General features: G+C 35.3%; 1 protein-coding gene across 1 annotated transcript in view; it reads left to right on the top strand.

The window, feature by feature from the left end:
- The window catches only part of GLCCI1 (glucocorticoid induced 1), a 120,286-nt gene that overhangs the window by 88,333 nt on the left and 15,684 nt on the right, over window positions 1-16,269 (top strand). Inside the window, exons 4-5 of the mRNA XM_065884246.1 lie at window positions 4,040-4,156; window positions 9,083-9,235. Of these exons, the coding sequence (XP_065740318.1) occupies window positions 4,040-4,156; window positions 9,083-9,235 (270 nt within the window). The remainder of the gene's footprint in view (window positions 1-4,039; window positions 4,157-9,082; window positions 9,236-16,269) is intronic.

The raw sequence follows: 16,269 nt of genomic DNA, 5'->3' as shown, positions 1-16,269 counted from the left end.
AGTCTCTGATTTTTCTTCATCTAATTCCACAAATATTTTAGTCATTTCTTTGTATTTATGCTAATTCTTCTCTCTACAATATTATTTCTTCTTTGTGACCCAGGCTTACTTAGTCCCTAACTTTTTTAAACTTTGGAGCTCACGTGCCTGGGACCCCTTTCATGTTTAAAGAATGCTCCTGTCTCCTTCTCTCTTAATTTTTTTTCTTTAAGCTTCATTGAGATATAATTGACATATAGCATTATATAAGTTTAAGGTATATGCAACATAATGATTTGATATATGTATATATTGTAAAGTTATTACCACGAGAAGGTTAGTTAACACATCCATCACCTCAACATTTTTATAATTTTTGTGTATGTGGAGAACTTTTAAGATCTATTTTCATAGCAACTGTCAAATATACTATAGAGTATTATTATCTAGAGTCACTATGCTTTACATTACATCCCCAGAACTTACTCATAACCAGACGCTTGTACCCTTTTAACCACCCTCACCCATTTTCTGCCCCCCACCAGACCCTGTTCTCTGAGTTGGTTTTGTTTTTGTTTTTTCAGATTCCATATATGAGTGAGATCATACAGTATTTGCCTTTCTTTGTCTGACTTATTTCACTTAGTATAATACCCTCAAAGTCCATTCTTAATTTTTTCCTTAAGGCCACAGCATTGCTAATGAATATTTAGAAACACAAGTAAGATTCATCTATAGTTTAAGAAATCCAGTCAGTATAGCTTAGGGTTCCCTTTGTAAAGGAAGGTTGTATGGGCATTTCATTGTAGTAACTAGGGTGGGTAGGCCCACCGAAGTGAGGACCAGGAGCTTTGTGTGATGCATTGGAACATGGGATTGATTAGAGAGGTTGTCTTAGGCAGAGGTTTGGAACTACGGATGAGATGGGAGGAGTGTGTGAGTGTAGGGTGGAAATTACAACTCCCTCTGCCCCTTCCTCCCAGAGATACCTTTGTGTCTACTGTCTACTGGTACTGAACTTAGGGAGAAGAGATGGTTTCGGAAGCCCTATATCTTATTTTCATTTTACATGGTTCTTGAGTGAGAGTTGTAATGTTTTGAGTATATATATATTACTCTGATCTCTTCTAAGTTGTAAACAAAAGCAGAACTATGTTATAATCCAAAGATAAACAGTATTAGGGCTTCCCTGGTGGTGCAGTGGTTGAGAGTCCCCCTGCCGATTCAGGCGACACGGGTTCGAGCCCCGGTCCAGGAAGATCCCACATGCCGCGGAGTGGTTGGACCCGTGAGCCATGGCCGCTGAGCCTGCGCGTCCGGAGCCTGTGGTCCGCAACGGGAGAGGCCACAACAGTGAGAGGCCCGCGTACCGCCAAAAAAAAAACAACAAAGATAAACAGTATTGTGTGGAAACTATAAGGTTGCATAGTTTAAGCTGATATTCCAAGCAAAGTAAGGTGTGTACCATTATGTATGCTTTTTGTTTTCAGGGGTTTGGTAAAGCTATTTATAACAAAAATTTTTCCGGCTTAATATGATATCTCGAAGGCCTTTAAAAAGAGTGATTAGGATTGATCAATTTTCAGATTATTTTTGTTTGTTTATTTTTAAAGATTATTTTTAAAAATTAAAAAGTACAAATTGCTTTGATTAATCTGTAAGCATTATGGGCTCTTCTCTACAAGCTCTTGCCAGTTTTGAAAAACCACTGAAACATCATTAATATTCAGAAAACACTTAATTTTATACCCCTATCCTAATTAAATAACTTGTACAATTTGAAATTCTATTTATTTTTATCATAGAGTATAACCTCTCTTGATTTATAATGATTACCTACTAATTTTGTTTCCTTTTCTCATGAAAATTAATGTTCTCTAGAAGAAAACAATGTCATTTCAACAGAGAGCAAGGAACACAAATATTAACATAGATAATCTTATTTATATATCTTTGCAAGGAAATTGCATGGGATGTCCATAAGCTACAAAGAGTTTCAAAAAACTAGAGGATCTTATTTTTTAAAAAGGGTATAGATTACTCTTTTAGGTGCTTTATTTTCTTCCATGCTGCTTCTCTTCTGTTTGTAAGTTTTCCCAGCAACCTATATACATTTCCCCTTGACCATTAACAGGCTTTAATAGCAACTATTTTGCTTTTCATTGCCATGGTTATTCCAAGTAAGCATTTTGCTAAACATCTCTTTGAGGAAATCAATATATTTTACACACTTTACGTTGTATTTGCACTTTGCCTAGTAGATAACATAAAACTGAGCTCACTGTATGTGTTCAAGGAGTACCTATTAATTGATTAATGTCATCTTTTCTACAAGGAAAGTAATACCAATATTAAGTAACTTCCCCCAAATTGCTAGTGATTCCCTTTGAAAATGCTGAGGTATATTTTACTTCAGGTCTAGCACAGTTTAAGAAGATTATATAGCACCTAAAATATGTTAATAGTTTAATGAATTCCAAGCCATATTGTAGAAATGACTTTTCTCTTAAGCCTTAAGTCTGGGAGTTTTACAGTTCCATTTAGGAGAATACACTCCTAAGTTATATTTGTTTTGAAAAAAGTTGTGTCACTGTAGCCAAGTATCTGTCAATGGAGAAGTGGATAAAGAAGATGTGGTACATACATTCATCAATGAGAAAGAAGGAAATCCTGCCATTTGTAAACGACATTGATGAACCTTGAGGACATTATGCTAAGTGAAATAAGTCAGACAAAGAAAGACAAATACTGTATGGTATCCCTTGTTTGTGGGATCTAAGAAAAGCTAAACTCATAGAAACTGAGCGTAGAGTGGTGGTTGCTAGACTGGAGGGTAAAGGGGAGTGGTCAAAGGGTACATACTCCCAATTATAAGATGAGTAAGTTCTGGGGATCTAATGTTCAGAATTTTGATTATAGTTAATAATACTGTATTATATACACTTGAAAGTTGCTAAGAGAGTAGATCTCAAATGTTTTCACCCCCAAAGAGAAATGGTAATTATGTAATGGGATGGAGGTATTAACGTATGCTACAGTGGTGTCATTTTGCAATATATAATAGCAGCAAATCAACATGTTGTACAGGGACTTACCCGGTAGTGCAGTGGTTAAGAATCCGCCTGCCAATGCAGGGGACACAGGTTCAATCCCTGGTCTGTGAAGATCCCACATGCAGCAGAGCAACTAAGCCCATGCGCCACAACTACTGAGCCTGCGCTCTAGAGCCCGTGAGCCACTACTGAGCCCACATGCCACAACTACTGAAGCCTGTGCACCCTAGAGCCCATGCACGGCAACAGGGAAGACACTGCAATGAAAGCCTGCGCGCACTGCAATGAAGAGTAGCCCCTGCTCGCTGCAGCTAGAGAAAGCCCGTCTGCAGCAATGAAGACCCAGTGCAGCCAAAAATAAATAAATAAATTTATTTTTTTAAAAAACTGTACACCTTAAACTTACACAATGTTATATGTCATTTATGTTTCAATAAAGCTGGAAAATAAAGATTTTGTGACTAAGAGTAATATAATAGTAAGATATTAAATACTAACAAGTAACTAATGCTAAATGCCATACGATTTACACCATGGGATTTACAATTTTAAAGTGTTTAGTAATTGGTCTACCAGATCCATTTTGTTTATATAAAATGGGAACTTAAAAAACTTAATGAGGTCCCTATATTAAGAGATTGGGTTTGACTTTAATCAATAGGCATGTGAAATACTAGTTTTTCATCTTAGAAATAAGTGTTTAAAGGGGAAGATGTTTCTGGTGTTACAAAGGTAAAATATGAAATAATCTGGGGAAATTTAGTCTATGTATTTACCGACAATATTTAAATCGTATAAGTGAAGCATTTGTAGCATATATTTATTTCTTATTTTCAATAGTTTTAATTATTAAAACTTGGAGAATAAATCACTGTAGTGAAATATTGTCTCTTCTTGAAATCTTTGATAAAAATTTTATTTTTTCCATCTAAAATTAAAGAAATAAATACTTAAAGCTTGGTATTCACTTCTGTTCTCTTCTTGCTTCTCATCCCTTCTCCCCAAAGCAGATTGCCAAACTGAGGCAGCAACTACAACGTAGTAAGCAGAGCAGTCGGCACAGTAAAGAGAAGGATCGTCAGTCACCTCTCCATGGCAACCATATAGCAATCAATCACACTCAGGTAGGCTAACTTCTTGTCCAGATTGGAATAATTCCTTTTAAAGGGTTCATTATAAAGGAGAACCCATCATTTTAGGATTAAAAAAAAATTAATGTAAATCTCTAGCTCTGTTACATTACAATGTTTGTTTTAAGAAGTTTTTGTTTCAGCCATATGTGTAATCTTTTAATAACAGACATAACAGAGTGTAGTGGTCATAAGGATGACTGTTACTGGCCTGGGCTGAAATCCTAGCTCATTCACTTACTAAGCAACTCTGGGCATTACCTTATTTAATCTTCCTAATAGTACCTTAACCCATCCCTCTCTGTGTCTCTTGATATATTTTACCCCTTATCTGACTTAGGAAGAAATTGAGAATTCGTTTTTTTGTCCTCCCACCCCCACCCCAAACATGTACTCACATCCCCATGGAACAAACTTCGGGAAATGCTATTCTAGGCCAAATTTACTTACAAATATTAATGTAAATTTTAGTAAATAAAACATAGTCAATATAGCAGGAGAAACCCAAGTAGTGTATCAAAAAAATCTAATTAGGGGTTGTTTCACAAATGTAAGGATAATTCAACATTAGGAAATGTATTAGGTTAGTTCATTGCATCAGAAAGTCAAAGTAGATGCTGAATAACATAATAACACTTGATAAAAACTCAGTATCCATATGTGATAAAAACTTATCCTAAAATAGGACACTTCCTAATGGGACTAACTGCAAATGTATTTAGATCCTAACAATAAAATACTGGAAGTATTTCTGTTAAAATAAAAATGAAGTCATAGATGTCTGTAATTATTGATGTTATTTGCTAGTAGTTTGGAGGTTCTAGACAGAGCCGTAAGAAATGTTATCACTATGTGCATACGATATTGTTGTATATTTAGAAAATCAAAGTGAATTTACTAAACTATTAAAAAACTAATGATAGGATGGCTAAAATGGAAGATATTGACAATACCAAGTGTTGATAAGGATGTGAGGCAACCAGAACAGCCACACATTGCTGGTGGCAACACAAAATGGTACAGCTACTTTGGAAAGAAGTTTGGCATTTTCTTAAGAAATTAAACATACACTGACCATATAGCCCAGGAATTCCACTCTTTGGTATCTGTCCACAAGAAATAAAAACATATGTCCAGACAGTGACTTGTATATCATTGTTCATGGCAGCAGTATCTATAAGAGTCAAAAAATGGAAACCAACAAATATCCATGAACTGGTGAATGGATAAACAGCCCTTCATACATCCATATAGTGTAATACTATTCAGCAGTAAAAAGGAAGGAACTACTGGTACTTACAACAACATGGTTGAATCTCAAAAACATCATGGCAAGTGAAAGAAGTCAGAAGCAAAAGGCTACATACTATATGATTCATTACATTAAATCCTCAAAAAAGCAAAATGATACAAAGTATTAGCGGTGGGAATTGACTGTAGAAAAGCCCTAGAGAAATTTTTTGGATGATAGAAGTTTCTAAAATGTGATTATACTGATAATTGGATGACTATATATTTACAAAGCTCAATGAGCTACATACTTAAAATGGGAGGATTTTATTGTATGTCAGTTATACCTCATCAAAGCTGTAAAACAAACATGTAGTTGGCAAGCAAGCCTCAGACATTTCAAGAGAAAATTCACATATGCCTTTTTCTTCTTAATCTGGAAGAATTAAAAAATTATTCTTGGGACTTCCCTGGTGGTCCAGTGGCTAAGACTCCACGCTCCCAATGCAGGGGGCTCTGGGTTCAATCCCTGGTCAGGGAACTAAGATCCCACATGCTGCAACTAAGAGTTCGCATGCCACAACTAAGACCCGGCACAGCCAAATAAATACATAAATAAAAATATTTTTAAAATATATATATATATATTATTCTTATTCTGTTTATTTCAAACACCTTTTCTGTAAGAGCCCAATGCATTTATAGTATATCTATTGACATATTGATTTAACAGAAAAAATTTATACACTTATTCCCAATTTACATTGAATTTTTTGGCATTGTAGTTATGTTTAAAAATAATTATCTTTTGGGCTTCCCTGGTGGCGCAGTGGTTGAGAGTCTGCCAGCCAATGTAGGGGACACGAGTTCATGCCCCGGTCCGGGAAGATCCCACATGCTGCGGAGCGGCTAGGCCCGTGAGCCACGGCCGCTGAGCCTGCACGTCCGGAGCCTATGCTCCGCAACGGGAGATGCCACAACAGTGAGAGGCCTGCGTACCGCAAAAAACAAATTATTATTATTATCTTTTGCTATACCTATTGGAATAGTTGTAGATGAAATATGAAGTCTAGAATGTGCTTTAATATACTCAGAGAACAAAAACAAGTGGTGGATGTTTAGATGAAATAAAGTTAGAAAATGTTGATAAGTTTTGGAACTGGATGACGTGCACCTGAGTGTTCATTATACTACTCTGTTTAATTATATTTATGATTATAATTTTTCACAATAAAAAGGAGAAAAACTGAGAACTTAATGATCAGATAAAATGTAAACATATAAAAATCAGTTGTCTTCTCCTATACTAGTAAAGGTAAACTACTGTTTTCCTCTGCTTATAATATTCCTGACACCAAATGTGTGAGATTTTTTTTCCCATACCAACCAATTCTCCGACTCGCCAGACACCAACCAAGTGTCCTCCAATTCAGTTATAACACTAACTACGTGGAGTTAGCACAGACCTCACAGGTGAAGGACTCCGCCCCACAAAACTGCCCCTCTTCAGATGCCAGCTGAAAGGTCCAGATTGTCATTGTACTTTTGACCTACTGGCTATAAAGAAGGGATTCCCACAGCCCCTTCTTCAGGTTCAGTAACTTGCTGTAACTGCTCAAAGAACTCAGGGAAACACATTTCCTTGTTTATTACAAAGGATATAATAAAGGATACATACAGATGAACAGCAGGATGAAGAGGTGCACAGGGCAAGGTCTGTAAGTAAGTCACGTGCAAGAGCTTCTGCTCACATGGAGTTGGGGTGTGCCACCCTTCTGGTATATATGGATGTGTGTTCACCAACCTGGAAGCTCTCTGCACCCGTAGTGTAGGGATGTTTTGGGAGGCTTCATCACATAGGCATGATTAATAATTAACTCAGTCTCCAGCCCCTCTCCTCACCAGAGGATGAGGGGGATGGGGGTTGGACTGGAAGTTCCAAGCTTCTAATCATGGCTTCTTCCTAGTGACCAGCCCCCCCATTTGGAACCTATTCAGGAACCCACCAAGAGTCACCTCATTAGAACAAAAAACTCTTGGTCCTATCTCCCAGGAAATTCCAAGGGATTTAGGAGCTATGTGTCAGGACTGGTGTCAGAAATCAAATATTGGAACAAAAGATGCTCCTAGTGCCCCTGTCCCTCAGAAAATTATAAGATTTTAGGAACTCTGTCAGGAACCAGGGGTAGAAACCAAGTACATATTTCTTATTATGTTACAACTAGCAATAACATGTTAGTATATATATAATAAAAAATATAAAATGCCTAGGCTTAAAAGAAATATGCAAACTATAAGACTTTATTGAGGATATGAAATATAAAATAGAAATGGGAAGTCATTCATGCATGGGAAGACTCAATATTTTTCAAATAGTAATTTGCCCAAAATTAACATACAAATTGAGTTCCAATGGAAATGTAAAAGGAATTGTTTTATTACTTTAAAAGTTATTTTCAAAGGTAATATGGAAAAGTAATGCCAGTTAAAAAGAAAATTTGAAAAGGCTTTCCCTATAGGATACCAAAATGCAAAATGTAACTGCTATAAAGTTATAGCAGTTAAAGTGGAGCTCTGTATAGGGATTATCAAGTAACAACTCAAGGAAATCAAATACAGAATCCATAAAGAAATGTTGGGGCAGTTTGATTGCTATGTGGGAAAAAATACTATTTCATAACATACACAAAAATAAATCACGGTAGGTTAAATATTTAAATATGAAAAACCATAAAAGTACTGAAAGATATTTCATACTAAAGTAAACAGTAAATGTATGACAAAGAGTTACAACTTTAATATGAAAAAAGCTCATGCATTAATAATGAGACAAAGGACATTCGTGGGCAGCAGTTTACAGATGGCAGGAGCACCGCACTGAGTATGGGAAATATATTATTCATTTAATCGATGACTAGCTGTCTACCTCATTATGAATCATATATATCAACTTTAATCATTCAGAATAAGGTAGAGATCATATACTGTTCTTTTTTACCTTGTTCATCTTTATTTTTCTTATTTCCTTTCTGCTCTTTAAGTTCCTTGAGCATCAAAAGGCTTGTCTTACACTTTGTGGAACCTCCTGCAGGACAGCTATGAGAGGTGGTTAATTTTTGACAACTCCTCCAAAGGACTTTTGAAAGCAACCTTATAGTTGTTAAGTGAGTGTTACTGAACTTAACATGATATTGTTGCCAAACTACTTAGTAATCCAAAAGCCTTTCTTAAATGGTTGATAAAATGGAAATGAAAAATACTAGAAGGTAATCGTCACAGTGCAGGGAACAAATCTTTTAAACACATACACAGGCACAGAGCAGAGCTGAAGTGTCACGTGATACACTTAACTTACATGATTTCAACTATGCTTTTCCAGTAAAAACAAAAAAGAAAAAAAATTAAACAGCACAGAGGACACTCGATTTCTGCCATTCTACTGGAAAAGTGTGTACAGTTTACAATCATACCTTTATACTTACATAAAGGATTACTTTGACTCTGTAATTTTTACCTTACTTCCTTACTTTGGAACCGAAACTGCAGTATGTGTATCTGAATTTATATTGTATTTGAAATTTCAAAATAACTCTGCTCCTTGAGTTTCTCTTTTAAGATTTACCATGCTCTTTAGTTCTCGATTTCTTTGGCCACAAATAATTTGATAACACCTTATCTTCTGTTTTGTAGGCTACTGGATCAAGATCAGTCCCTATGCCACTGTCAAATGTATCAGTGCCAAAATCATCTGTTTCACGTGTGCCCTGCAATGTAGAAGGAATAAGTCCCGAATTAGAAAAGGTATTCATTAAAGAAAATAACGGGAAAGAGGAAGTGTCCAAGGTAAGGTTACATGGGATGTTTGAGTCACATTTTTCTTTAATACTGTGGACTGTCTCAAAAGTCTTTTTTTGGGGAGTTACAGCTTTATTAGATATAAGTCACATACCATACAGTTTACCAATTTAAAGTGTACAAGTCAGTGGTTTTTAGCATATTCACAGAGTTGTGCAACCAGTGCTGCAGTCAACTTTACAGCTTTTTCATCACCCCAAAAAGAAACTCCATACCCTTTAGCAGTCATCTCTTATTTTCCTCCAGTGAGGCAACAACTAATCTACTTTCTCCATCTATGAATTGGCCTGTTGTAGACATTTCATATAAATGCAGTCATGCAATAGATGGCCTTTGTAACAGGTGTTTTTCACTGAGCATAATGGTTTTAAGGTTCACCTGTAGTGTAATATGTATCAGTACTTCATTCCTTTTTATTGCCAAATAATATTCAATCATACAGATTTTATTATCCAGTCATTAACTGATAAACATTTCCATTGTTTCTACTTTTTGGCTATTATGAGTAATGCTGCTACGAAGTTTATATACAAGTTTTTGTGTGAACATGATGTTTTCATTTCTGTTGAGTATATACCCATGAGTGGAACTGCTTGTATGGTAACTCTGTTTAACCTTTTGAGAAACTGCCGGACTACTTTCCAAAGTGGCTGCACTGTACCATGTTACATCCCCACTGGCTGTGTATGAAGCTTCCAATTTCTCCATCTTCAGCAACACTTGTAATTATGTGTCTTTTTTATTGTAGCCATTCTAGTGGATGTGAAGTGGTATCTCATCATGGTGTTGACCATTTGTATATCTTCTTTGGAAAACTGTCTATTTAGATGCTTTGCCCATTTCAAAATTAGGTTGTCTTTTTACTACTGATTGGTAAAAGGTCTTTATAAAGTTCTTACCTTCTAGATAAAAATCCCTTATTAGATATATGATTTGAAAATATCTCCCATTCTGTGGGTTGTCTTTTCACTTTTCATTTTCTTTTGGGTCATATCTAAAAGATTGCCTAATCTAAGGTCACAATGATTTATTCATGTGTTTTCTTCTAAGAGTTTTATGGTTTTACCTTTCTCTTATATTTACGTCTCTGATCCATTTGAATTAATCAAAAATACTTTATAAGTTACCTCTGTCCCAGAAAAGAAATCTGGACACTCCTGCATATGAACTTATATTTGACTGCATTTTAAAGCTATACTCAACAAAAGAAAACATCAAGTACCATTTGGCTTAATTATCTATCTGATGGTTTTTTAGAACTAAAATATGATTTAATTTATGTCAAATGCGTATCTAATTCCTTCAGATAATGTGTAGATTTTAAAACTGATTTAGAGTTCATCTCAAAATTCACACAGTTCAATTTTATATTTATAAAATTGAAAAAGAAACTTTTTCCAACTCTGAATATTGCTTAGCAGATATAAGCATTAATCACAGTTTATTGTATATGCTTCCAAATATGTGTATGTATGCTAATATATACTGAATCACTATATGAAGGTACCATAATTTAAAAGTCCCCTACTGATGGGCATTTAGATTGTTTTCAGTTTTTGTCATCATAAGCAGAGCTTTAGAAAACATAGTGTACTCTTGGCAGACAATTCCCTGGCTGTGAAACTGCTGGGTCAAAGCATTTGCACGTTTTAAATTTTGATGAATATTGCTAAAATTACCATCCCAAAAGGTTGTGCCATTTTACTCTTCCTAGAGTTAAATTTTTATGTTATATTCATTAGGCCAAAAAAGAACCCTTTGGAAATTGTGATGTCTCTTAGCTTAGCTGTGTATACCATTAAAATGTTTCCTTTATACATTAAGTAACATTTAAGAACAGTAATGTAAGGAAGTAAAATTGGTCTAATTTTTTGAGGATGAGATAATCAGACACATATTTGCTAATTCTTTAAGAACTGCTAAGCAAAACTGTACTAGAAGATGAAACTTAGTAACATAGTTCTGCTTGAACACACTTTCTTCTCACGTGCACACAGAACATTCTCCAGGATAGATCACGTCTTGGGTCACAAGCCTCAGAAAATTTAAGAAAACTGAAATCATATCAAGCATCTTTTCTGACTACAACACTATGAGACTGGAAATCAGTTACAGGAAAAAAACTGTAAAAAACACAAATACATGGAGGCTAAACAGTACGCTACTAAATAACCAAGAGATCACTGAAGAAATCTAAGAAGAAATTTAAAAATACATAGAAACAAATGACAACAAAAACACAGTGATCCAAAATCTATGGGATGCAACAAAAGCACTTCTAAGAGGCAAGTTTCTAGCAATTCAATCTCACCTCAAGAACCAAGAAAAATCTCAAATAAACAATCTAACCTTACACCTAAAGCAACTAGAGAAACAAGAACAAAGAAAACCCAGAGTCAGTAGAAGGAAAGAAATCACAAAGATCAGAGAAGAAATAAATGAAATAGAAATGAAGAAAATAATAGCAAAGATCAATGAAACTAAAAGTTGGTTCTTTGAGAAGATAACCAAAATTGATAAACCTTTAGGCAAGACTCATCAAGAAAAAAAGGGAGAGGATACAGATCAATAAAATTAGAAATGAAAAAGGAGAAATCACAACTGACACTGCAGAAATACAAAGGATTATAAGAGACTACTACAAACAATTATATGCCAATAAAATGGACAAGCTGGAAGAAATGGACAATTCTTGGAAAGGTACAGTTTTCCAAGACTGAACCAGGAAGAATTAGAAAATATAAACAAGTAATGAAATTGAAACTGTAATTAAAAATCTTCCAACAAACAAAAGTCCAGGACCAGATGGCTTCTTAGGCAAATTCTATAATGCATTCAGAGAAGAGCTAACGCTGATCCTTCTCAAACTCTTCCAAAAATTGCAGAGGGAGGAACACTCCCAAATTCATTCCACAAAACCACCATCACCCTGATACCAAAACCAGACAAAGATGTCACAAAGAAAGAAAACTGCAGGCCAATATCACTGATGAACATAGATGCAAAAATCCTCAAAAACATACTAGCAAACAGAATCCAAGAGCACATTAAAAGGATCATACACCATGATCAAGTGGGATTTATCCCAGGAATGCAAGGATTCTTCAGTCTATGCAAATCAATCAATGTGAAACACCGCATTAACAAACCGAAGGAGAAAAACCATATGGTCATCTCAATAGACTCAGAAAAACTTTTGACAAAAGTCAACACCATTTACGATAAAAACTCTCCAGAAAATGGGCATAGAGGGAACCTACCTCAACATAATAAAGGCCATATATGATAAACCCACAGCAAACATCATACTCAATGGTAAAAAAACTGAAAGCATTTCCACTAAGATCAGGAACAAGACAAGGATGTCCACTCTTGCCAGTCTTATTCAACATAGTTTTGAAGTCCTACCCACGACAATCAGAGAAGAAAAATAAAAGGAATACAGATTGGAAAAGAAGAAGTCAAACTGTCACTGTTTGCAGATGATATGATACTATACATAGAAAATCCTAAAGATGCTACCAGAAAACTACTAGAGCTAATCAATGAATTTGGTAAAGTTGCAGGATACAAAATTAATGCACAGAAATCTCTTGCATTCCTATACACTAACAAGGAAAAATCAGAAAGAGAAATTAAGGAAACAATCCCATTTACCATCGCAACAAAAAAAACAAAATACCTAGGAATAAACCTACCTAAGGAGGCAGAAAACTTGTACTCAGAAAACTATAAAACACTGATGAAAGAAATTAAAGATGACGTAAACAGATGGAGAAATGTACCGTGTTCTTGGATTGGAAGAATCAATATTGTGAAATGACTATACTACCCAAAGCAATCTACAGATTCAGTGCAATCCCTATCAAACTACCAATGGCATTCTTCACAGAATTAGAACAAAAAATTTTACAATTTGTGTGGAAACACAAAAGACCCCGAATAGCCAAAGCAATCTTGAGAAAGAAAAATGGAGCTGGAGGAATCCCTGACTTCAAACTCTACTACAAAGCTACAGTAATCAAGACAGTGTGGTACTGGCACAAAAACAGAAATGTAGATCAATGGTGCAGGATAGAAAGCCCAGAGGTAAATCCACACACATATGGTCACCTAATTTATGACAAAGGAGGCAAGAACATACAATAGAGAAAAGACAGCCTCTTCAGTAAGTGGTGATGAGAAAACTGGACAGCTACATGTAAAAGAATGAAATTAGAACACTCTCTAACACCATACACAAAAATAAACTCCAAAAGGATTAAAGACCTAAATGTAGGACCAGACACTATAAAACTCTTAGAGGAAAACATAGGAAAAACACATCTTTTTTGACCCACCTCCTAGAGTAATGAAAATAAAACCAAAAATAAACAAATGGGACCTAATGAAACTTAAAAGCTTTTGCACAGCAAAGGAAACCATAAACAAGAGAAAGAAACAGCTCTCAGAATGGGAGAAAATACTTGCGAATGAAGCAACGGTCAAAGGATTAATCTCTAAAATATACAAACAGCTCATGGAGCTCAATATCGAAAAAACAAACAACCGAATTAAAAAATGGGCAGAAGACCTAAATGGTCAGTTCACCAAAGAAGACATACAGATGGCTAAGAAGTATGTGAAAAGATGCTCAGCATCACTAATTATTAGAGAAATGCAAATCAAAACTACAGTGAGGTATCATCTCACACCAGTCAGAATGGCCATCAAAAAATCTACGAACAGTAAAAGCTGGAGAGGGTGTGGAGAAAAGGGAACCCTCCTACACTGTTGGTGGGAATGTATATTGATACAGCCACTAGGGAGAACAGTATGGAGGTTCCTTAAAATACTAAAAATAGAACTACCATATGACCCAGCACTCCCACTACTGGGAATATACCCTGAGAAAACCATAATTCAAAAAGACACATGTACCCCAATGTTCATTGCAGCACTATTTACAATAGCCAGGACATGGAAACAACCTAAATGTCCAATGATAGATGAATGGATAAAGATGTGCTACATATATACAATGGAATATTACTCAGCCATAAAAAGGAATGAAATTGGGTCATTTGCACAGATGTGGATGGACCTAGAGTCTGTCATACAGAGAGAAGTAAGCCAGAAAGAGAAAAACAAATATAGTATTTTAAGACATATCTGTGCAATCTAGAAAAATGTTACAGATGAACCTATTTGTAGGGTAGGAATAGAGACGCAGATATAGAGAATGGACATGTGAACACGGGGGGGAAGGGGAAGGTGGGACAAATTGGGAGATTAGGTTTGACATAAATACACTACCATGTGTAAAATAGATAGCTAGTGGGAACCTGCTGTATAGCACAGGGAGCTCAGCTCGGTGCTCTGTGATGACCTAGATGAATGGGATGGGGCAGGGGTGGGGGCGGGAGGGAGGTCCAAGAGGTAGGAGATATAGGTATACATATAGCTGATTCACTTCATTGTAGAGCAGAAACACAACACTGTAAAGCAATTTTACTCCAATTAAAAAAAAATAACATAGTTCTGCTTTTAAGTAAGTCATATTCTAATTTCACAGTAGCCACTTCAGAATTACTCTGGGGTAACCTACACAGTTATAACTAAAATATTAATTTTAAGAATTTTTAGATTTATGATTAAGTGTGCCTCAAAGTTTTAATAAATCAAAATGTCACCATCAGTGAACCTGTCAGTAGCTTCTAAGCCTTTATATTTCCCATCATTATTTTGTGTAAATGTGTAAACTTCTAAAATGTTTGTTATTCTAATTCTTCTGAACGCCCTCCCCAACAAAACAGAAGTTGGTTAAGGAAATTCATATATATTATCCAGTTAAAGATTCAGAAATGGGAATACAAAGTGATTGTATCAAATAGGACATGAATAAAAGATAACTCAAATTCTTAAACTTTTTTAGTTACAAATTGATACATTATTCTTCTACTAATTACCAATATTGACATTTTATTAAAGCAGCATTTTCCTTGACTTAAATATCTAAGTTTTAAGAAAGACCTCTGTCATTTAACCCTCATATATATTCCAAAATGATCTTTCTTTATGGGTTGTTCTGAAAACCTCACACACCTATCACATAATTTTGTCCAAAAAAACCCCCCAAAACCTGCACCAATGATTTATTCTTAGAATTGTTCATTCTAAAATTTAGTGGTGTTGTAATTAAAATCTAAATTTAGTTAAGTAAAAGAAAAATTTTAAATAATAATTTTCTTAGCATTTGACCAAGTAACTTAATATTTCTTTGGGAATATTTCTTTCCTAAATTGGAAAATTTTACTTTTTTTGTTTGTTGACAAAATTAACTAATATTCCATAATTGAATAATTCTCTTTACAGTAGCATGGTCATTGTCAGGTTGTGAAAGTGGTATAGTTTTGGTTTAGGAACTCTGCGTAGATAGATGAAGTTTTTATTTTAGGTTTTGACCTTCACTTAATTTGCTGTAGAAAAACATTGATATATTTTGAGTCTTGCCTAATTTTATCATACTTCATTTTCCCTCTGACAATGTTTCTAAAATCTCTGAAATGACAAAGCTCAGAGTAATAGCAGTAAACAGTGAAAATAAGTTGTAAATAAACTAAGAATATATTGGTTCTTTTTTCCTAGCATTTCAATCTTGTCTATGTAATGACAAAAATACTGTAAATATATAGAATTATATTTGTTGACCACACTTAGTTAGCAAGATATATCTTTACAGCAGAAGCAGAGTAGAAAGAGTCCACTGCAGCTGAAGCTCTGATGCCATTTAATTGACCATGTCACCAGGAACTCTAAACTTTTAAGTTCTTGGGGTTTCCCTGGTGGTGCAGTGGTTAAGAATCCGCCTGCCAATGCAGGGGACACGGGTTCGAGCCCTGGTCTGGGAAGATCCCACATGCTGCGGATCAGCTAAGCCCGTGCGCCACAACTACTGAGTCTGCGCTCTAGAGCCTGTGCTCCGCAACAAGAGAAGCCACTGCAACGCAGAGTAGCCCTCGCTCGCCGCAACTAGAGAAAGC

Source organism: Phocoena phocoena, chromosome 9 (genome assembly GCF_963924675.1).
Source record: "Phocoena phocoena chromosome 9, mPhoPho1.1, whole genome shotgun sequence".
NCBI classification, from domain to species: Eukaryota; Metazoa; Chordata; class Mammalia; order Artiodactyla; family Phocoenidae; genus Phocoena; species Phocoena phocoena.
The sequence above is the reverse complement of the archived record's forward strand: the minus strand, read 5'-3'. Positions and strand labels throughout refer to the sequence as shown.